At 45.3% G+C, this 18,490-nt stretch overlaps 1 protein-coding gene across 2 annotated transcripts in view; it reads left to right on the forward strand.

Moving 5' to 3' along the window:
* Window positions 1–1,348: 1,348 nt before the first annotated feature.
* Fkbp6 (FKBP prolyl isomerase family member 6 (inactive)) overlaps window positions 1,349–18,490 on the forward strand; it is a 46,290-nt gene continuing 29,148 nt past the window's right edge. Inside the window, exons 1-9 of one of the 2 annotated variants that reach the window (XM_048433832.3) lie at window positions 1,349–1,479; window positions 1,676–1,793; window positions 3,982–4,071; window positions 5,629–5,655; window positions 6,159–6,361; window positions 7,478–7,597; window positions 11,776–11,970; window positions 12,359–12,468; window positions 14,378–14,470. In XM_048433832.3, coding sequence (XP_048289789.2) covers window positions 1,423–1,479; window positions 1,676–1,793; window positions 3,982–4,071; window positions 5,629–5,655; window positions 6,159–6,361; window positions 7,478–7,597; window positions 11,776–11,970; window positions 12,359–12,468; window positions 14,378–14,468 — 1,011 coding nt within the window. In that variant the 5' untranslated portion in view covers window positions 1,349–1,422 and the 3' untranslated portion in view covers window positions 14,469–14,470. The remainder of the gene's footprint in view (window positions 1,480–1,675; window positions 1,794–3,981; window positions 4,072–5,628; window positions 5,656–6,158; window positions 6,362–7,477; window positions 7,598–11,775; window positions 11,971–12,358; window positions 12,469–14,377; window positions 14,471–18,490) is intronic. The other variant, XM_048433833.3, reaches the window with a different exon arrangement.

Below are 18,490 nucleotides of genomic sequence, written 5' to 3' on the forward strand. Positions count from 1 at the left end.
CAGTTGTTTATTAATACAGTGTTCCACATGCCAGAAGAGGGCACCATATCTCATTGTAGTGTATAATACACTACATATATAACCACACAGTGTGATGTAGTGATGTATATCCTACCTGTGTATGTTCACTCTCAAGTGTGTAAACTGAACAGGGTAGTGAGCACCTGTAATCCTGGAACTTGGGAAGTACTGACAGTAGGCCAGAGGTTCAAATTCATCCTCAGCTACACATGTTCAAAGCCATCCTGGGCCTCCTGAGACTATCTCAAAAGTAAAATGAAACAGACCAAGTTATAGAGCATTTCTGGTGTCAGTCCCTTGTCCCCTGCCAGTTCAGGCTCCCAATCAAGCCAGTATCTGTCCTGGAAGGGGACGAAATCCTGGGTCAGGTGAGTATGGGAATGGGGCATTAGCTGCCTTTATTTATTTAACATTTACTGTGTGCTCTTGCAGGCACAGGCCCCCTTATACATGGGGAGGGCAGAGAATAACCTGCAATAGTCTGTTTTCTCCTGCCGCCTGTGGGTCCTGGCTGTCATGGTTGGTGGCAAGCACCTTGCCCACTTGGCCATCTTGCCTGGCCTCATTTGTTTCTTGCCTTGTTGAGAGCTAGAACCAAAGTTGCGAGCATGCTGCAAAAGCTCACTATCACCGAATTACACCCCTAACGCAGTCCACTGTTTAAGAATTTGAGGCGGTGTACTCTTTGACATAAGGCTCCTTTCCATAAATGTCACTAGATTACGAACTTTCAAAGTCTGAAATCTTGGAGCCAATTGTGGTGGCACACACCTTGAATACTAGCACTCGGGAGGCAGAGGTAGGTGGGTCTCTGTGAGTTTGAGGACAGCCTGGTCTACAGAGTGAGTTCCAGGACATCAGGGCTACACAGAGAAACTCTGTCTCAAAAAATCAAATGGATAAATACATTTTTAAAGAAAAGGTAAAGTTTTGGGTCGAGGACATAGCTCCACAGCAGAAAGTCTGTCCAGACTCCTCAGTGAAGGGCTAGACACGTTGTTTAGAGACAGGAACCTACGTGGATGCTGTCCAGCGTTGGGACACTTGTTATTACTGACCACATTCAGTCCTCAGTATCACACAAAAATAAGTTATTAACAGCTAACTATTCGCCCCTGAGGCTAAAAGGCAGGTGTCGCTTGAAGTTACTAACGTGGCAATCTGCTAACCTGTGAGAGAATGCCAACCGGCAAGGCAGAGACCAAAGGAAAGGCTCTGAGCCTAGCCTTCGAGCCCCCATCAGGCCTTGCGCCCGCCGCTCCATGTGTGGTGCATTCTGGGAGACGCCTCGGCGCAGGCCCGCGGCGTCAATCACGTGCATTTCTCATGCGCAGCACGCGCCTGCGCCTCACTTCCGGGCCTTGTTTCCGGCGAGGCATCTGGTGACGGTTGAGCGGCAAGATGAGCGTCTTCTCGCGCCTCAGGAACGGAATCCCGCCGTCGCGCGACGACTGCCGGGTACGGAGCAGAGCGGGGGTCGGGGACCTGGGGGCACGAGCCGGGGAGCAGTCGGAGCGCGGCCATGGGTGGCAGCACCCGCGGCCCGGGAGCCGGGGGCGAAGTCTTGGGCCAGGTGAGGGCGGGAGCGGGACGCCAGCCAGGGAGGCGAGCCCGTGGCTCCCGCACCTGAGGCCTGTGGCTTTCTCTTTTCCAGTCTCCCTACGAGCGGCTGAGCCTGCGGATGCTGGACATTTCTGGGGACCGGGGTGTGCTGAAGGACATCATCCGCGAGGGCGCTGGCGATCCCGTGACGCCCGATGCTTCTGTGCTGGGTACGGAGGCCACTAGGCCGCTTTTCAGCCTTGGGAAACTATGGTTCATGCAACTCCGACTGGCCTCCTAACGGTCTTGCATAGGCTGAGGATGACCTTGAACCTCACACTTTTTTGGTTTGTTTTTCGAGACAGGGTTTCTGTGTAGCTTTGGAGCCTATCCTGGAACTAGCTCTGTAGACCAGGCTGGCCTTGAACTCACAGAGATCCGCCTGCCTCTGCCTCCCGAATGCTGGGATTAAAGGCGTGCGCCACCATTGCCGGGCATTCCTGACACTCTTGTCTCTCTTTCGACTGTTGAAATTACGGGTGGGCAGGACTCCATTTTATGTGGTGCCGGGGACAGAGCCCAGGGCTTTGCCCATTCTAGGCAAACCCTCTGCTAGCTGAGTTCCGTCCCCAGCCCTGCTGTTTATCTATGTTGTTTTGCTTCTGAAACACGAGCACAAACATAGTGCAGACCGAATTCCAACCTCCTGTGTATCAGAGGATGACCCCGAAGTCCTGATCCTTCCCCTACATCCCAAGTGTTGGCATCACAACCGTGTACGCCAATCTTCCTGATTGGTTTAGAGCATTCGTTTGTAACAAGGAACCAAACTGAAGCCATTGTGTCTCAAACTAACGTTTTGAATAAGGGTTAAATAAAATTTTAAGTTGCCAAGATCTCTCCAGACCTGGCTGGGTAACTGACGTCCTGGTTGGCAAGGTGAGACATGAATGGTGGGCAGGCCACCCTGCTGCACTTGAGTAAACCCGCCACAGAACCAGTGTTCCTAGGACAGTCCCCTATCCCTGGATCCTGATTGGTGGACAGACGCAACTGTAATCTGGCACAGACGTTTGTGCTTTTCAGGCTTAAAAGCTCTGTAACATTCTGGCTTGGGGCCGCTGGTCAGCTGCAGTCTGTTCTGTGGCCCTGACTGATCAGTAGTGGCTTGATTACCATACATTTCTGTTTTCTGCATTGACTTGGTGTGTGAGTTGTGTTGCGCCAAGTGGATGCCATGACACCTTGTTTCAAGGTGCTGGGGATTGAACCCAGAACCTAGGTGTCTTCAGGTATCTGGTTGCATCTTTCCAAAATACACCTTTTTAAAGAACTGGATGTGCTGCTCTTGAATGGAGAAGGTTTGCTTTTTGAGAAACAGTCTCAAAATCCTGGATTTGAGGCTGGCCTCAAATCCTATGTAGCAAAGATTGACTAGAACTTCTGATCCTCCTGCCTCTACCCCCAAATTGTTGAGATTGCTCATTTATGCCACTATGACTGGTCTATATGGTGCTGGGGATGGAACTCTGGGCCTCATACATGCTAGTCAAACATTCTACCAACTGAGCTACACCCCCAGCCTTTGTTTTATTTATTTGTTTGTTTGTTTTTGGTTTGTGGAGACAGGGTTTCTCTAAGTAGCTTTGGAACTTATACTAGAACTCACTCTCTAGACCAGGCTAGCCTTCTGCCTCCCAAGTGCTTGGATTATTAGGCCTGTGCCACTAGCACCCGGCCTTTGTTTTATTTTTTGTTAGTTTGTTTTTGAGACAGGGTCTCACTGTGTAGCCCTGGCTGGTCTGTAGTTCCATATGTAGACCACGACATACGTAGAACAGGCTAAGTTTAAACTCAGAAATCCACCTGTCTCTGCCTCATCGTTGGGGTTAAAGGCATGCACCACCAAACCCAGTATTTTTTTTTTCAAATACAGGATCTATATTCCAGGCCAACCTTAAACTGGCACTCTGCCTGCCTTTGCTTCTGCAGATCTGGGATGACAAATGACTGCTACCCTTGCCTGCCTCAGGGTTTTAAGAAGTAAAGCAGGTTCCTGATCTCCCCTTTCCTTTACACCACTGTGAACAGTGAGCTGAGGCTCATCAGGAGAGCCCTTGAACCTCAGGATTGAGAGAGATTCAGAACACCACAAGGGCTTTCCTGTGGATCTGGGCGCCAGGCAGTTGAAACTCATTTAATTCTTTTTTCCTAGACAGGAACTCCTGTGTGTGGTGCTAGCAAAGAATTTGCTGTGCAGCTGAGGCTGCTCCTGTCTCTGCTTCTCAAGGCTGGGGTTATAGACATACACCACCATGCCCCGCTAATTGCTGTATTTCCCTGTGGTATTGGTGTGATGGTTCTGGGGTGTCTTTGTAATGTTTTCCTCACACTCGTAGTTTTCTTCCTCTGCTCTAGTGAAATATTCTGGGTACCTGGAGCACATGGACAAGCCTTTCGATTCTAACTACTTTAGGAAAGCACCTCGACTGATGAAACTCGGGGAAGGTAAGGTCGTCTGGGGCCTCTAGGCAAGCGAAGACATGACGTGTTTTACGATTGTCACAGTATCCAGGGTTTTATTTTATTTTATTTTATTTTACTTACATACCAATCCAGTCCCCCCTCTGTTCCCGCTCCGTTCCTCCCATCTTCCCCCACCCCACCTGCTCCTCAGACGGTAAGGTCTCCCCTGAGAAGTCAACTAAGTTTGTCCCATCACCTCATTGAGGCAGTACCAAGGCCCTCCCCCCATCCACCATGCCTAGGCTGAGTTAGGTATCTCTGTATAGAGAATGGGCTCCACAGTCAGTTCACGCATTATGGTTAGATCCTGGTCCCACTGACAGTGGCTCTTCATACTGCCCAAGCCACACCATTGTCACCTGCATTCAGAGAGCAGTTCAGTCCTATGAACTAATTCAGTCCTATGCAGGTTCCCTAGTTGTCAATCCAGAGTCAGTGAGCTCCTACTAGCTCAGCTCAGGTCAGCTGATTCTGTGGGTTTCCCCATCATGGTCTTGATTCCTTTGAGAATAGGTTCTTACAGTCGGTAACTGATGTTAGTTTTCAGGAAGGCACCCAGGTTATATGTCACTTCTTCTTGGAATTTTATTTTTTAGTGATAGCCTACCTGGCAAAATTATCTATCTTGGCATCTAAGTTACCCATTGGGAATTTTTTTCTATTCTTGATTTTTTTTAATTTTATGCATATGTTATCCACATGTGTATATGTGCCCAGTGCCTACAGAGTCCAGAAGAGGGTGCCAAGTCTGCTAGAACTGGAACTGAAGTTAGGTAGTTATGAGCCACCATGTAGTTACTTGGAACCAAACCCAGTAAGTAAGTGCTCTAACTGCTTAGGCATCTCTCCATCTGCAGGGCATCTTTTAAGACAGAATCTCACTGTACAGCCCACACTGACCTTGAATTCAAAAGCCTCCTGCTCCAGCGCTGGAGTGAGGAAATGATAAACATACACCTGGATCCACTGGGCACTTTTCCTTGTGCATTTATCAAATAAATGTAGTGAATACTTAACTCCCCAGCATGTGTGGTGAAACTGTAGGATCTGGGAGGATGGCTCAGTCAGTGAAGTGCTTGCCATACAAGCATGAGGACCTGCTTTCCATCCCACAGAACCCACATTTAAAAAAAAAAAAACAAAACAAAAAGGCCAAATGTGATAGTATATGCTTATAATCTCAGTGTAGGGGAGGCAGAAACAGATGGATCCTTGGGGCTCTCTGGCCAATCAGCCTAGCCTACTTACCAGACACCAGGACAATGAGAGATCCTGTCTCAGAAAGCAAGGTGGATGCCACTTGAGGAGTGGCAACTGAGATTGTCCTCTAGCATCCACATGCAAGTGTAGTACACAACAACACACACAGATCTCAGGCCATGCCCAGATGATGAAAACCCTGTCCTTGTGCATGTTACTAGGGTGGGGGAGGTTGACCTTTAATTCAAAAACTAACTTCATAGAATTGAATGAAACATGGAGCTTTGGGGAATGTTCTAGGTCTGCTTAATGAAATTATAATTACTTTCCTTCTTGCAGGGCCACATGTACTACATGGAAAAGAAGGTTTGAGATGAGAGTCCCGAGGTTTGAATAAGATCTCAACTAGGGGAGTGGAGAGATAGATGCCTCCAAAGTTAAGAGTACTGACTGCTTTTCCAGCAGACTAGGTTCAATTTACAGCACCCACGTGATGGCTTACAACCATCTGTAACTCCAGTTCTTGGAGATCTGATGCCCTCTTCTGGTCTCTGAGAGCATTACATGAGTGTGGTACATACAGGCAAAACACATACATAAAGAAAAAAAATCTTGAAGAATTTCATTTAGAGCAGACTACAGACTTTGAGGGCAGAGAGCTTCAAAGAAAGAACAGACTATGTGATAGAGATGGAGCCTGTAAAAGATGGCATTTGGAGAAAGCAGGACAGCAGAAACAAGACTGGGCATTGAGTTGGGGCACCTGTACAAGAGACTTGGCTTGGCACATACACTTGGAGTAGGGAGAAACTGGTGACTGAATGGGATGTGGGGTGAGCGTCATTTGAGTTCTCTGTCCTTTCTTCCAGATATTACACTCTGGGGCATGGAGCTGGGCCTTCTAAGCATGCGCAGAGGGGAACTGGCTAGGTTCCTGTTCAAGCCAACCTATGCTTATGGCACCCTGGGGTGCCCGCCCCTCATCCCTCCAAATGCCACTGTCCTGTTTGAGATTGAGCTGATTGACTTCCTTGATTCTGCTGAGTCAGACAAGTTTTGTGCACTCTCAGCTGTAAGTTCAATACTTCAGATTTTCCAGTACTTTCTAAAGGGGGAGGGATTGGATTGTGTTTGGGTGTTTCTGTCAGATTGCCTGTCCCAGGTTCCGCCCTTATCTCCCACACAGTGGTATTTTCTCAAGTATGTCCAAGGTAAAACATACACTGTAAGGTATAGATTAGTTCTGTATTAGCTGTTTGCTATTTTAGTGGCCCTTTGCTTAGTTCTCACTACAAGGTGGTAACTGCTTTTCAGGAAGTTAGGCCCTGGTAGCTTATAATGAAGGTGATCGAGGCTTGGAGATTTAATTCAGTGATAGAGTTCTTGCCTAGAGTGACAACATTAACAAACCCTAGGTTTCATCCCCAGGACCATAAAAACAAGCTAGAGAATTGGTGCCTCCTTGAGAACTGAAAGAGGCTTTTACTAGATAATAATGACATGAGGTGCAAGCTAAGACAATCTCAGGATACTGGGGTGTAGAGTCACAATCCTTACAACCCAAGTCTTGGTTCCTGTGCAGTCCTTCACCCCCCCCCCCAACCCATAGAAGCAGAGTGTATAATCCCATCAACAATCACATGCATGTCTCTATGATGTTGTCATCTACCAACTGCATGTGTGGTGGTAGCGGTGCATTCATTCCAGATTTTGCTTCTCCATATGATTGGGTCTTCTACACTAAAGTAAAACTGTCAGTACCTCAGTTGAGTGTCTCATCTTGCCCACATCTTTCCACAAAGTAAATGATCCTGTACTTACCTGGGTTCTAATTTGGGAATCTGGATAGGATTTGCAGGAGGTTCTGATAGGAAGCCAGGATAGCAGCATGAGCATATAGTGACCTGAACCAACCAGGAACTGCCAAATTTCTCTGAGCTTGGCAGACTCCCTCAGGTTCTATGGATGCGTCTGCTTCTAGGGGAATCTGAGGAGGATCACAGCAGCCACTGACACCTACACTGCTCTGTAGGTAGACCTGTTACAGCATCCACATGTGTGGCCTCTGCACACACAGGGAACTAAACAGAGTTTATGGTCCTAGAGGGAAATGATGAATGTAACATGACTGCCGATGTACAACTGGGGCTTCTTGCTCCATGTCACTGCTCTTGTCTTTGATCTTCAGGAGCAGCAAGAACAGTTTCCACTTCAGAAGGTCCTCAAGGTAGCAGCAACTGAGAGGGAGTTTGGCAACTATCTTTTCCGCCAGAACCGCTTCTGTGATGCCAAAGTGAGATACAAGCGGGTAAGAATGCTCTGGAAGTTTATGATCCAGAAAACTTTGATCTTTAAAAATTTTTGTGTGGATGGGTGTGCAATCTGCATGTATGTCTGTCCACTACATGCATGCCTAGTGACTACAGGGCCAGAAGAGGACATCTGATCCCTAAGAATTGATTCTAGGAACTGGAGTTGCAGACCGTTTGAGCTACCATGTTGTGCTGGGAATCGAACCTAAATCTTCTGGAAGAGCAACCAATGTTCCTAGCCTCTGAGCCATCTCTCCAGCCCCAGAAAACTTAAGAGCATAAGCTTCATCTCTTTGCTATTCTTCATGGGCATCTGCTAATAAAATCACAGTAAGCCAGGCAGTGTTGGTACATGCCTTTAATTCTAGCATTCAGGAGGCAGAGGCAGGCAGATCTCTGAATTTGAGGCCAGCCTGGTCTACAGAGTGAGTTCCAGGACAGCCAGGGCTACACAGAGAAACTCTGTCTCGGTTTTAAAAAAAGTCACATTAAGATGGGCCTGGTTGTTCATTCCTGTAATCCCAGCACCCAGGAAGCTAAGGCAGGAGAATTATAAATTCCAGGCCAGCCTGGCTTCTTAGCTAAGCCCTGTCTCAACAAACTAAAAAAGGGGCTTGGGAGATAGTTCAATGAGTAAGAATGTTTGCTTTATAAGCATGAAGGTCTGTGTTGAAATCCCAGTAGCTGTATAAAATGCTCGGCATGGATACTGGAAAGATGGTGTAACAGATAAGAGTATTTACTGCTCTTACAGAAGACCAGAGTTTGGTTACCAGCATCCATATGGCTCACAGCTGCCTGTAACTCTAGTTCAGGGAATCTCATGCCCCCTTCTGACCTCCATGGGTTCCTTCACCCACATGATTCACATAAGTTTACATAGGTATGCATACTTACATATAAAAGATTTTTTAAAGCCAAGTATGGCCACATGGGTGCTGCAAACCCAGTATTGTGGGAGGCAGAGACAAGATTACTGAAACTTGAAACCTAGCTCCAAGTTCAGTGAGAGATGTTGTCTAAAGGAATAAGGTAGAGTAGTGGTTCTCAATATGCCTAATGTTATGACCCTTAATACAGTTCTTTATGTTGTGGTGACCCCCCAACCATAAAATTATTTTTGTTGCTACTTTATAACCGTAATTTTGTAGTGTTAATGAATCATAGTGTAAATATCTGTGCTTTCCAATGGTCTTAAGCGACCACTGTCAAAGGGTCCTTCAATCCCCAAAGGGGTCTCAACCCACAGGTTGAGAACTGTTGAGGTAGAGTGATATAGCAGGACACTTGACATTGTCCTGTGGCCTCCTCATGGGCAAACCAACCTACCCACACATGTACATACACCATACACATTATACACAGAGAAAATTCTTGTGCTAGAAGGAAATGACTGAGGGGGAGTAGAGACTGGGTAATGTGAGGTGATGTTCTCTATGTTGATCTTTTTTCCTTTTGTTTTCCAAGACAAGGTCACTGTCTAGCCCAGACTGACCTCAAGTTTATGGTAATCCTATCTCAGCCTCTCAAGTGCTGGAGATATAGGTATAAGATACAAACTTGGCTCTGTATTTGATTCTTTTTGTTTGTATGTCTGTTTGAGAAAGAGTCTCACTATGTACTCTTGGCTGGACAGAACTTGTTTTGTAGACTAGGTTGTCCTTGAACTCACAGAGCTACACCTGCCTCTGCCGAGTGCTGGGATGAAAGGTGTGTGGGCCTGTGTGTTGATCATGATGTTGTTTTCCTGGGTCTATTTGAATTATGAAAGTTCATTAAACTGTGAACTTACTTTTTTCTTACCCATGTTTTTATGTATTTTAATTTGGTATTTCAAGAAGTACCTTCCTGGGTAGGTGGGAAAATAGCTCAGTAAAGTACTGAAAGCAAGCATTACAATCTGAGTTTGTCCTGAGAACCCATATTTCAAAATAAAGAAAAAAGCCAGGTTTGGTAGTGCCTACTTGTAGTCCCAGAATGGGGAAGACAGAAGCAGCAGATTTCTGGGACTCTGACCAACTGGTCTTCTCCACTAGGCAAGTTTCAGGCCAGTGAGAGACTGAAAAAACAAGGTGAATGGCTCCTGAGGAGTGAACCTGAGGTCATCTTCCGGTCTCCACATGCACTGGCACGTACATACGCCCGTAGGTATGTGTGCACTTGTGCACATAAACATTCTTACATATAAGTATAAAAATCCCCGATTACTGCTCCAAAAAAGTTTATTTTAAAAAATCCTCATCCCAGCACCACCACCAGTTGTAGCTGATTTTTTCCATCGTGTTTGCCATCTACGGGATTTTCTGTCCCTTACCATAGAGACTGGTGTCACTCTGTGGCAGTTTAGGTTTCAAGCTTTCTAGCGAGCTGTGGGACAGAGGCCTGGCTCTCTGCTGTGGAAACAGTACTAGTCCACACACCCATTAGCAGTACTCCATTTGCCCATTCCAGAGTCAGTAGTCTTTGTTAGTTCCATTTCTCCAGAAAACAGACCTCCTGGGCTGGGGATTCAGTTCGGCTCAGTTGGTGAATCGATGTTCATGAAACCCTGGGTTTCATCTTCAGAACTGCATAAACCAGGTATAATCCCTGGTTGGAGACAGGAGGATGAGAAGTTGAAGCTAGGTCTGGAGACATGGCTCAGCAGTTAAGAGTGCAGAAGACTTGAATTCTGTTCCCAGCATTCCCATTTGGCAACTCCAAAGGATATGTTATCTGTCTTCACTGCCACCTGCATCCATGTGCATATACCCACAGACAACACACAGATACACATGCATACATGTAATTAAAAACAAGAAATTGAAGGTCATCCTTTGCTACGTAGTGAGTTTGAGGGCCAGCGTGGACTACATGAGACCTTTATCTCAAAAATCAAAAAAAAAAACAAAAACAAAAACGAGGGCTAGCATGGTGGTACATACCTTAGCCTCAGTATTTAGAAGACAGAAGCAGGCAGATTTCTGTGAGGTCAAGACAAGCCTGATCTACATGTTGAGATTCATGACAACCAGGGCTATATATAAAAAAACAAACAAACAAAAAAACACCCTGTCTTGAGCCGGGCAATGGTGGCACATGCCTTTAATCCCAGCACTCAAGAGGCAGAGGGAGACAGGTGGATCTCTGTGAGTTCAAGGCCCGCCTGATCTACAAGAGCTAGTTCCAGGACAGGCTCCAAAGCCACAGAGAAACCCTGTCTCAAAAAAACAAAACAACAACAAAAAAACCCGTCTCAAAAAAGCAGGGATGGGGTGCTGAAGGGATGGTTCAGCAAATTAGAGCACTTCTGCTCTTATGACCCAAGTCATGACACCTATATAGTGACTCACTACCATCTGTAACATAAATAAAATTCCAGGGAATATGATGCCTTCACCTGATTCTGGGTACCAGGCACACATGTAATGCACATACATACAGGCAAAACATCCATACATAAAATAAAAAATTTATATAAAAAAGAAGCCAGATGTGGTGGCACACACCTTTAACCCAGTAGACAGAAGGCAGAATCAGGCGGATCTCTGTGAGTTTGAGGCTAGCCTGGTCTACAGAGTGAGTTCCAAGACAGCCAGGGCTATATAGAGAGATACTTTATCAAAACCATATATCTGTTTTTTAACTCTGTTTATGTTTCTGTGTGGGGATGTGTGCATGTGAGAGTACTGTGGCTAACAGAGCTGGGTTTACACACAGTTGTGAGCCACCTGATGTGGGTGCCAGGAAACTAGCTAGTCCCTGGCTCATGTTGGATATACTGTCCTTCTTACTTTTGAGGCAAAAGAATAGAGGATGCATGTTGTCTGCCTCACTTAGGTTTGCATGCCTTTTGTTAGAAACCTTCAAACTGGACTAGAGAGCTGGTTCAGTGGTCAGGAGCATGTATTGCTCTTGCAGAGGACCTAAGTTCAGTTCCCAGCATCCACATTAGGAGGCACAGAATTACATATAACTCCAGCTCCAGGAAGATCTAACACCCTCTTCTGGCCTCCACAGGCACTGTATTCACATGCACACATCCTATCCTACACATATAAAAAGAAACCTCCTGACTTTAATAACCTTGTTTCCTGACAGCTAGATGAATTTCTTCCTTAGGTCATAGTTCTGAGTGATTTGTAAGGACATAGGATAGTCCCTCCTTATCCTTTGCCTTCCCTCCTCTCCTCAGGCCTTGCTGCTGCTTCACCGACGCTTGGCAATCTGTGAGGAGCAGCACCTAGTGGAGCCCGCTGAGCTTCTAGTCCTCCTTAACCTGTCCTTTGTGTATCTGAAGCTAGACCGACCTGCCATGGCCCTGCGTTATGGGGAGCAGGCTCTGCTCATTGACCAAAGAAACGCTAAGGCTCTCTTCAGGTGTGGACAGGTGAGTTGAGGGTAAGTGCCCAAGAGAAGGAAGCGGGGAGAGGGCTGGGGTAATAACTCAATCAATAAAGGACTTGCTGGGCATGCAAGCCTGGGAGCCTGAGTTAATTCCAGAGCCCAGGGGGCTAGATCCCCTCACTGGGGAGGCTGAGACAGGTAGATCCCTAGAGTTTTCTGGCTAGTCAGCCTAGATGAATTGGGAGCCCTGGATCCTAGAAGAAAGACCTTATCTTGAAAATAACATGCTGCTCTTTAGAAGGAAGCCAGGTTGACCTGTGGTCTCCATCCACATGTGCACTTACGCATTCCTACACAGAGCAGTAGGTCTCACTTGGGCCACTACCACAAATGCTAATCTCTTAATCTAATGCCCTGTTCCTTCCTCACAGGCTTGCCTCCTTCTAACTGAGTACGAGCAGGCCCGGGATTTTCTAGTGCGAGCTCAGAAGGAGCAGCCCTGCAACCATGACATCAATAATGAGCTGAAGAAGCTGTCCAGGTGAGAGCCAGGGGCAGGAGTGTGACTAGAGGTACAGTGAGAGGTAGCTGTAAGAATTCTAGTCCAACCATCTGGATAGAGGACAGGCTAAGAATGTTGTCCCAAACTGGCTCAGAGGCAGCCACTCCATCTGCATGCTCATTGATCTGTACTGGCTGTTCCTTAGCGGGGGAAGAAGCTTCACTTCTGAACATTTCCCTCCTTCCTGTTGTACCACCCTGCAGATAAGCCCTTCCTAGAGAAGTGAGTCTTCACAACCCCTTTGTGTGTATTTATATGTGTAGGCCAGAAAGCAACCTTGAGTGTTATGCTCAGGGTCCAGCAGTTAGACTGGGCTGGTGGCTATTCTCAAAGATCCTCCTGTCTGAGCCTGCCCCCGCCCCCACTGACACCCCATGCTGGAATTACAGGCATGCCTGTACTCACTGGGTCTAGTTTTTTAACATGGTGCTGAGGATCTAAACTTGGGCCCCCACTTTACCAACTGAGCTATTTCTGTAGTCCTCCATGTGACCTTATAAGGGTGTTGTACAAACCAAGTATGGTGGTTCACTCTAGTAGTCCTAGAACTTGAGATCCCGAGTCAAGAAAATCACAGATGCAGACCTTCTAGGATATAAAATAAGTCACTCTCTCAAAAACCAAAGGGCTGGTGAGGAGACTCAGCAGCTAAGAGTTCTTGGCATTATGATCCCAGGACCTATATAGTGGAAGGAAAGAGTTGACTACAAGTTATCCTCTGACCTCCATACATGGTTTGTACATGTACACGCTAAAAAAATGTACAAAAAGATCTCCCACAATAAAGTCTTGAAATCAGCATTCAGGAAACAGACAGGTGGGTCTCGGAGTTTAAGACTACCCTGTCTACAGAGTGAGTTCCAGGACAGCTAGAGCTTTACAAACTTTGCCACAAAAAAGGCAAAATTAATATTTTAAAAAGCTGTACTTAAGGCCAGGTGGTGGCACACGCCTTTAATCCCAGCACTTGGGAGACAGAGGCAGGTGGATCTCTGTGAGTTCAAGGCCAGTCTGTGTGACTGGCATCCCAGTGCTGCAGTTAAAGGCATGCGCCACCTTGCCCAGCAGACAGCCACCATTCTTAACATGTACTTTCTGCCTTGGTGAAGGTCTCTCCTTAACCTTAAACATTTGATCACCATTGCTGAAGTTTTTAAGGTGTGTGCATCATTTCTTTTTTTTTTTCTTCTTAAGATATATTTATTATGTATATAGTGTTCTTCCTGCATGTATACCTGAAGGCCTGAAGAGGGCACCAGATCTCATTACAGATGGTTGTGAGCCACCATGTGGTTGCTGGAAATTGAACTCAGGACCTCTGGAAGAGCAGGCAATGCTCTTAACCTCTGAGCCATCTCTCCAGCTCCATGTGTATCATTTTTTTTTTTTTTTGGATGCAGCCACTATGCTGCTGGTCTCTTTGGGTTTCCCAGGAGTTCCTGTCTGGTATGGAAAAGGCTCCTCTCAGGTTAGATACCAAATTATGAGGGGAAGCTGACCTTTCCATAGCAAGAACATCTCAAAATGGGTCAGAAGCCACTTAGTGCAAGGAGTAATTTGGCAAGACTTGGTTTGATTCCACTGACAGTGACTTCTGCCTTCCTAGCTGTTGTCTTTCCAAATGAGGGCCTTGTGTCCAGGACCATCCTTAGTGAGCTTAGCCTTGCTTGTCCTTGCTTCTCCACAGTGTCATCCCCATTGGCTGCTGTTCAAAATTGACTTTTTTACTTTTTTTGAGACAGGGTTTCTCTGTAGCTTTGGGTTTAAAGGCATGTGCCACTACCACCTGGCCTCCAATGCAAACTTTTAAGTGTCTCTGTTACCAGAGAATTCCAGCCACCAGATGTCACCTCCTGCAAATCTACAAAACTTGCCTTTCTTTCCACAGCCACTACAGGGACTACGTGGACAGAGAGAAAGAGATGTGTCACCGGATGTTTGCTCCCTGTGGGGGCGGCTCCTCAGTGGGAGGAAACTGAAGGTACAGGGCTGAGCATGCATAAGAGGATTCAGGGTTCTGTTCATTGGGGAAGATGTCCTCCTCAGCAAGTCTTGGTGACCAGTGGCTGTCTCCATTGAGGACAGCATAGCACAAAATAACACTGTTGGGGCCTTCCCACAGAGTGGGTCACTGAGGGAGGGAGACTTGGAGTTACCTTCTTATTTGATATGTCCTGAAACTTCCCATTCAAAAGACTTTTTTTTCATGGTTTGTAAAATTAAACTCTCTTTAAAGTTCCTTAGAACTGAAACAATGGGTGAGATCATTAGTGTGACAGTTTAGCTGGACTTGAAAGAGAAGAACTGAGTTTCTCTTTTTGTTACTGTGTTTTAGGGATAATTTCATATAGGCCAGACTGGTCTGAAACTCACTATATAGCTGAGAATGACCTTGAACTCCTCCTGATCCTCCCGCCTCTACTAACTGCTAAAATTACAGGATTGTGCCACCTCAGTCTGATTAGTGTAGTACTGGGAATGGGGCTCTGGACCTTTTGTGTGCTAGTGTATACTAGGCGAGCACTCTACCAACCGAGCCACATTCCCAGCCTGTTATAGATGTGTTTGTATGTTTGAATTATATGTTTGTGTTTGTGTATCTCTTGGTGTATTCACATGAACGCAGATGCCTGTGAAATAGGAAGAGGATGTCACATCCTCTAGAGTTGGAGTTATAGGCAGTTGTGAGCCTTCTGGTGTAGGGCAGGAAGGGACCTGAACTCTGCTCCTCTGAACAAGCAATATGTGCTTTTACAGACTGAGCTAGCTATCTAGTCCTCCTCTTTGTTTTTTTGAGATAAGGGTTTCCTTGTGTAACCCAGGTTGACCTGGAACTCACAATTCTGCTGTTTCAGCCTCAAGAGTAGTAGGATTAATTTGGGCAGTGGTAAACTAGACTTTAGTCCTAGCATGCAAGAGGCAGAAACAGGCAGATCTCTGTGAGATCAAGGCCAGCTTGGTCTATAGAGTGAGTTCCAGGACAGCCAGAGTTACATAGTGAAACCTTGTCTCCAAAAACAAAAACAAGAAAACAAAACAAACAAAGGAGTACTAGAATTACAGGGTACACCATTATGGTTGGACTCAAGGCCTCACATATGCTAGGCAAGTGTAGGCAAGGTGTTCTATCACTGAAAAGCTCAGGCCTTTCTTAACCTAGGTTTTCCCAAGAACCTGGAAGCCTCTAGCCTCAGTTTACCTCTAATAGTAGTAAAGAAGGCAAACTCCCAGTGTTGAGGTTTTGAGCTGTGTTGTGCTCTTTCAGTTCACTAACTACCAGAATTCAAAATTTGAAGATACCGAAACCTGAAAAAGCAGAACTTGGCATTACTGTCATGCAATGTCAGCTTGTGATTGAGTACACACAGGACAGAGTGTCCCTACAAGTACACAAGATAACCTTCCAGTCTGCTCTGCTATTACTTAAGACAATTAATGGGAACAAAATTACCTGCCGCAAACACCTGTTCAGCCAGGTCCAGAGCCCTGCTCTCCTGAGAGAAGTTAAACAAGGAAGAAGAAGGAAGCAGCTGCTGAGCGGGCTCCTGCAGTAAATCTGCCCTTTGATGCCCCTCTGTCTACAAAAGTGGCTTCAGAGGAGGGGCCATGAAAGGCTCATTTATCCATGTGCTCATACCATCTCTGAAGCACTGCTGTCTGCTTGGCAGATGCCACCAGTCAGTTCCTTTGTGGGTATGACTTTTTGACCCCATCCTCTGGGTCTTTGAAGAACTTGGGAACTAAGCTGAGAGTCAGGGACCTCTCCTCTTTGGCTCTTGTCACATTCAGTAGAGACATAAGACATCTGTTTTCCCAGACCTGTGGGTATGTGGATCTATGTGGCTGCATGTGTATGTACCGCTGTTCTCTCTCTCCCTTCCTCTTTCTTTGCCTCCCTTTCTCCCTCCCCCCTTCTCTGTTTCTCCCTCTGTGTGTTTTGTGTGCACTTCCCCATGGCAGTCAAAGAAAAACCTCAGACACCTTCTTCTAGTTGAAACAGAATCTCTTTATTGACATGTGCTTTGCCAAGTAGGATAGGCTAGCAGGCCACCAAGCTTCTAGAGGTCTGCTTGTCATGCCTGGATTTTAATGTGCGTTCTAGCCTCTTTCCCGGGTGCTTTCCTAGACTCTCTGTAGAACTTTGATCTGACATGCTCAGCTTGGAACCAGATCTTGGGAATCCCAGCTAGACCATAGGATTGTCTTCCATTTTCTGTGGCTGCTCTGTTCCCTGAACAGCCCCAGCTCTTGAGTGTTCATCCTTTAGCCATCAGTGACAGTGTTTGAATCTCACATGATATTGGCATATTCCCACTCTGGTTAGCATCACAGCCTGCTTAGTTCTTGTCATGTTCCTCTGTCCCTGTTTTTCCATAAGTGTGGCCTGGCCAGTTACTTACATATTAATTATTTTTCATGTGTGAGAGAGTACAGAGTCATGTGCAGAGGTCAAAGGACAACTTTTGGGGCTTGTAACTCTCCTTCCATCTCCTGAACTCTCTGGCTAACTAGTGTGGCTGCTGAGATTAAAGGTGTGTGCAACCACTGCCTGGCCTGTATGGCTGACTAGTGTGGCTACTTTGCACTAATCTTCAGGCAAGCTTTATTAAAACCGAAATAATATACCACTATTTCTCCCTTTTGTCTAAAATAAAAGGTAATATCTAAGAAAAACTATACAGTAAGTACAGTAACTATATACAATAAATACAAGCAATTAATATATTAATAATGTCTAGTCCATTTGCATTTGACAGATTCAGAGAAAATACTCCATTATCTGTTCTTTCTTGGTGAGTCCAAAGTCTTGTACCTAATTTACTTTCTACCATAACTTGCTTTCTGCATCTGGTAAACAAGAAAAACTATAACTAATCTTCAACACCCTCAGAGACCCAAGAAGGAAATAATATTAACTAAGTAAGCAGTAAGTGCAAGTAAACGACTTCCAAAAAATGTGAGAAATGACAGAAACAGTCACCCATAGTTCCTCTAAAACACTGAGGGATCATCTTCAGCTTACAGGCCTAGCATATCTGACAGACTTTTCTGTAAAGCAGAATATCTTGAAGGGCTATCCCTTCTTGTCTTGACAATGTCAGTCACTGTCTTTTGTTCCTGCTTGTCCAATTAGGACATCATACTGTCAGTAGTAGAGGCAAGGGCATTTTCTTGCCCAGTGGCTTACTTTTGCCACAAAGTAAACTCCATTGTGGAGTTTTCTTCTCTGCCCATTATGTTCTCTGAAGTAGATTGGTGCAGCCAGGAGCACACATGTCTCATTGTCATTTTTAAAAAAAGAATCTGTTATTAAAACTTCTTAAAGGCCATATTCTATAGATCTCTGAAGTGCTTGAAGATGACCTGTCTATCTAAAATATATCTTTGATTGACCCTAAAAACATCCCTAATGTGACGACAAGTTCGATTATAATAAGTGATTAACTGCTAACCTGTATTTCCTTATCCTCAATGTTAGTAATAATAATTTTCAAGGACTAGAAATTTGCATTACATTGTTAAATGAGTTGTAGGTACAATACCGTGAACAAGAGTAGAAATGTATGTACAGTATGTTCTAACAAAATTAATCTCAAATTTGTATCAATATACAAAATTTGTATACAGTATACAAAAATCCAATCCAATGTGAAACATTTAAAACTAGTAGTTGCTTTTTAAAAGTAGATTCAATAATCTACCTTTTTATCTTATATCTATATCCTTCCTTTTTTCTTTCCAGAGTAGAATCAATAATCTACCATTTTATCCTGTCATATCTATGTCCTCTTTTTCAGAGTAAATTCAATAATCTACTCTTTTATCCTGTCATCAATATCTCCCTTTTTTCTTTTCAAAACAAGAACTCTGAATCTAATCTCCCTTGTTCCTCCTGACCATAACCAATAACAACTTATAACCAGACCTTCTAAACAATGACAAATATCCATAACCCATTGAACAACCAAAACCATCCACCTCACCTCTTGGGAATGTGGGC

Source organism: Myodes glareolus, chromosome 2 (assembly GCF_982192425.1).
Source record: "Myodes glareolus chromosome 2, mMyoGla1.1, whole genome shotgun sequence".
In the NCBI taxonomy this organism is placed as follows: Eukaryota; Metazoa; Chordata; class Mammalia; order Rodentia; family Cricetidae; genus Myodes; species Myodes glareolus.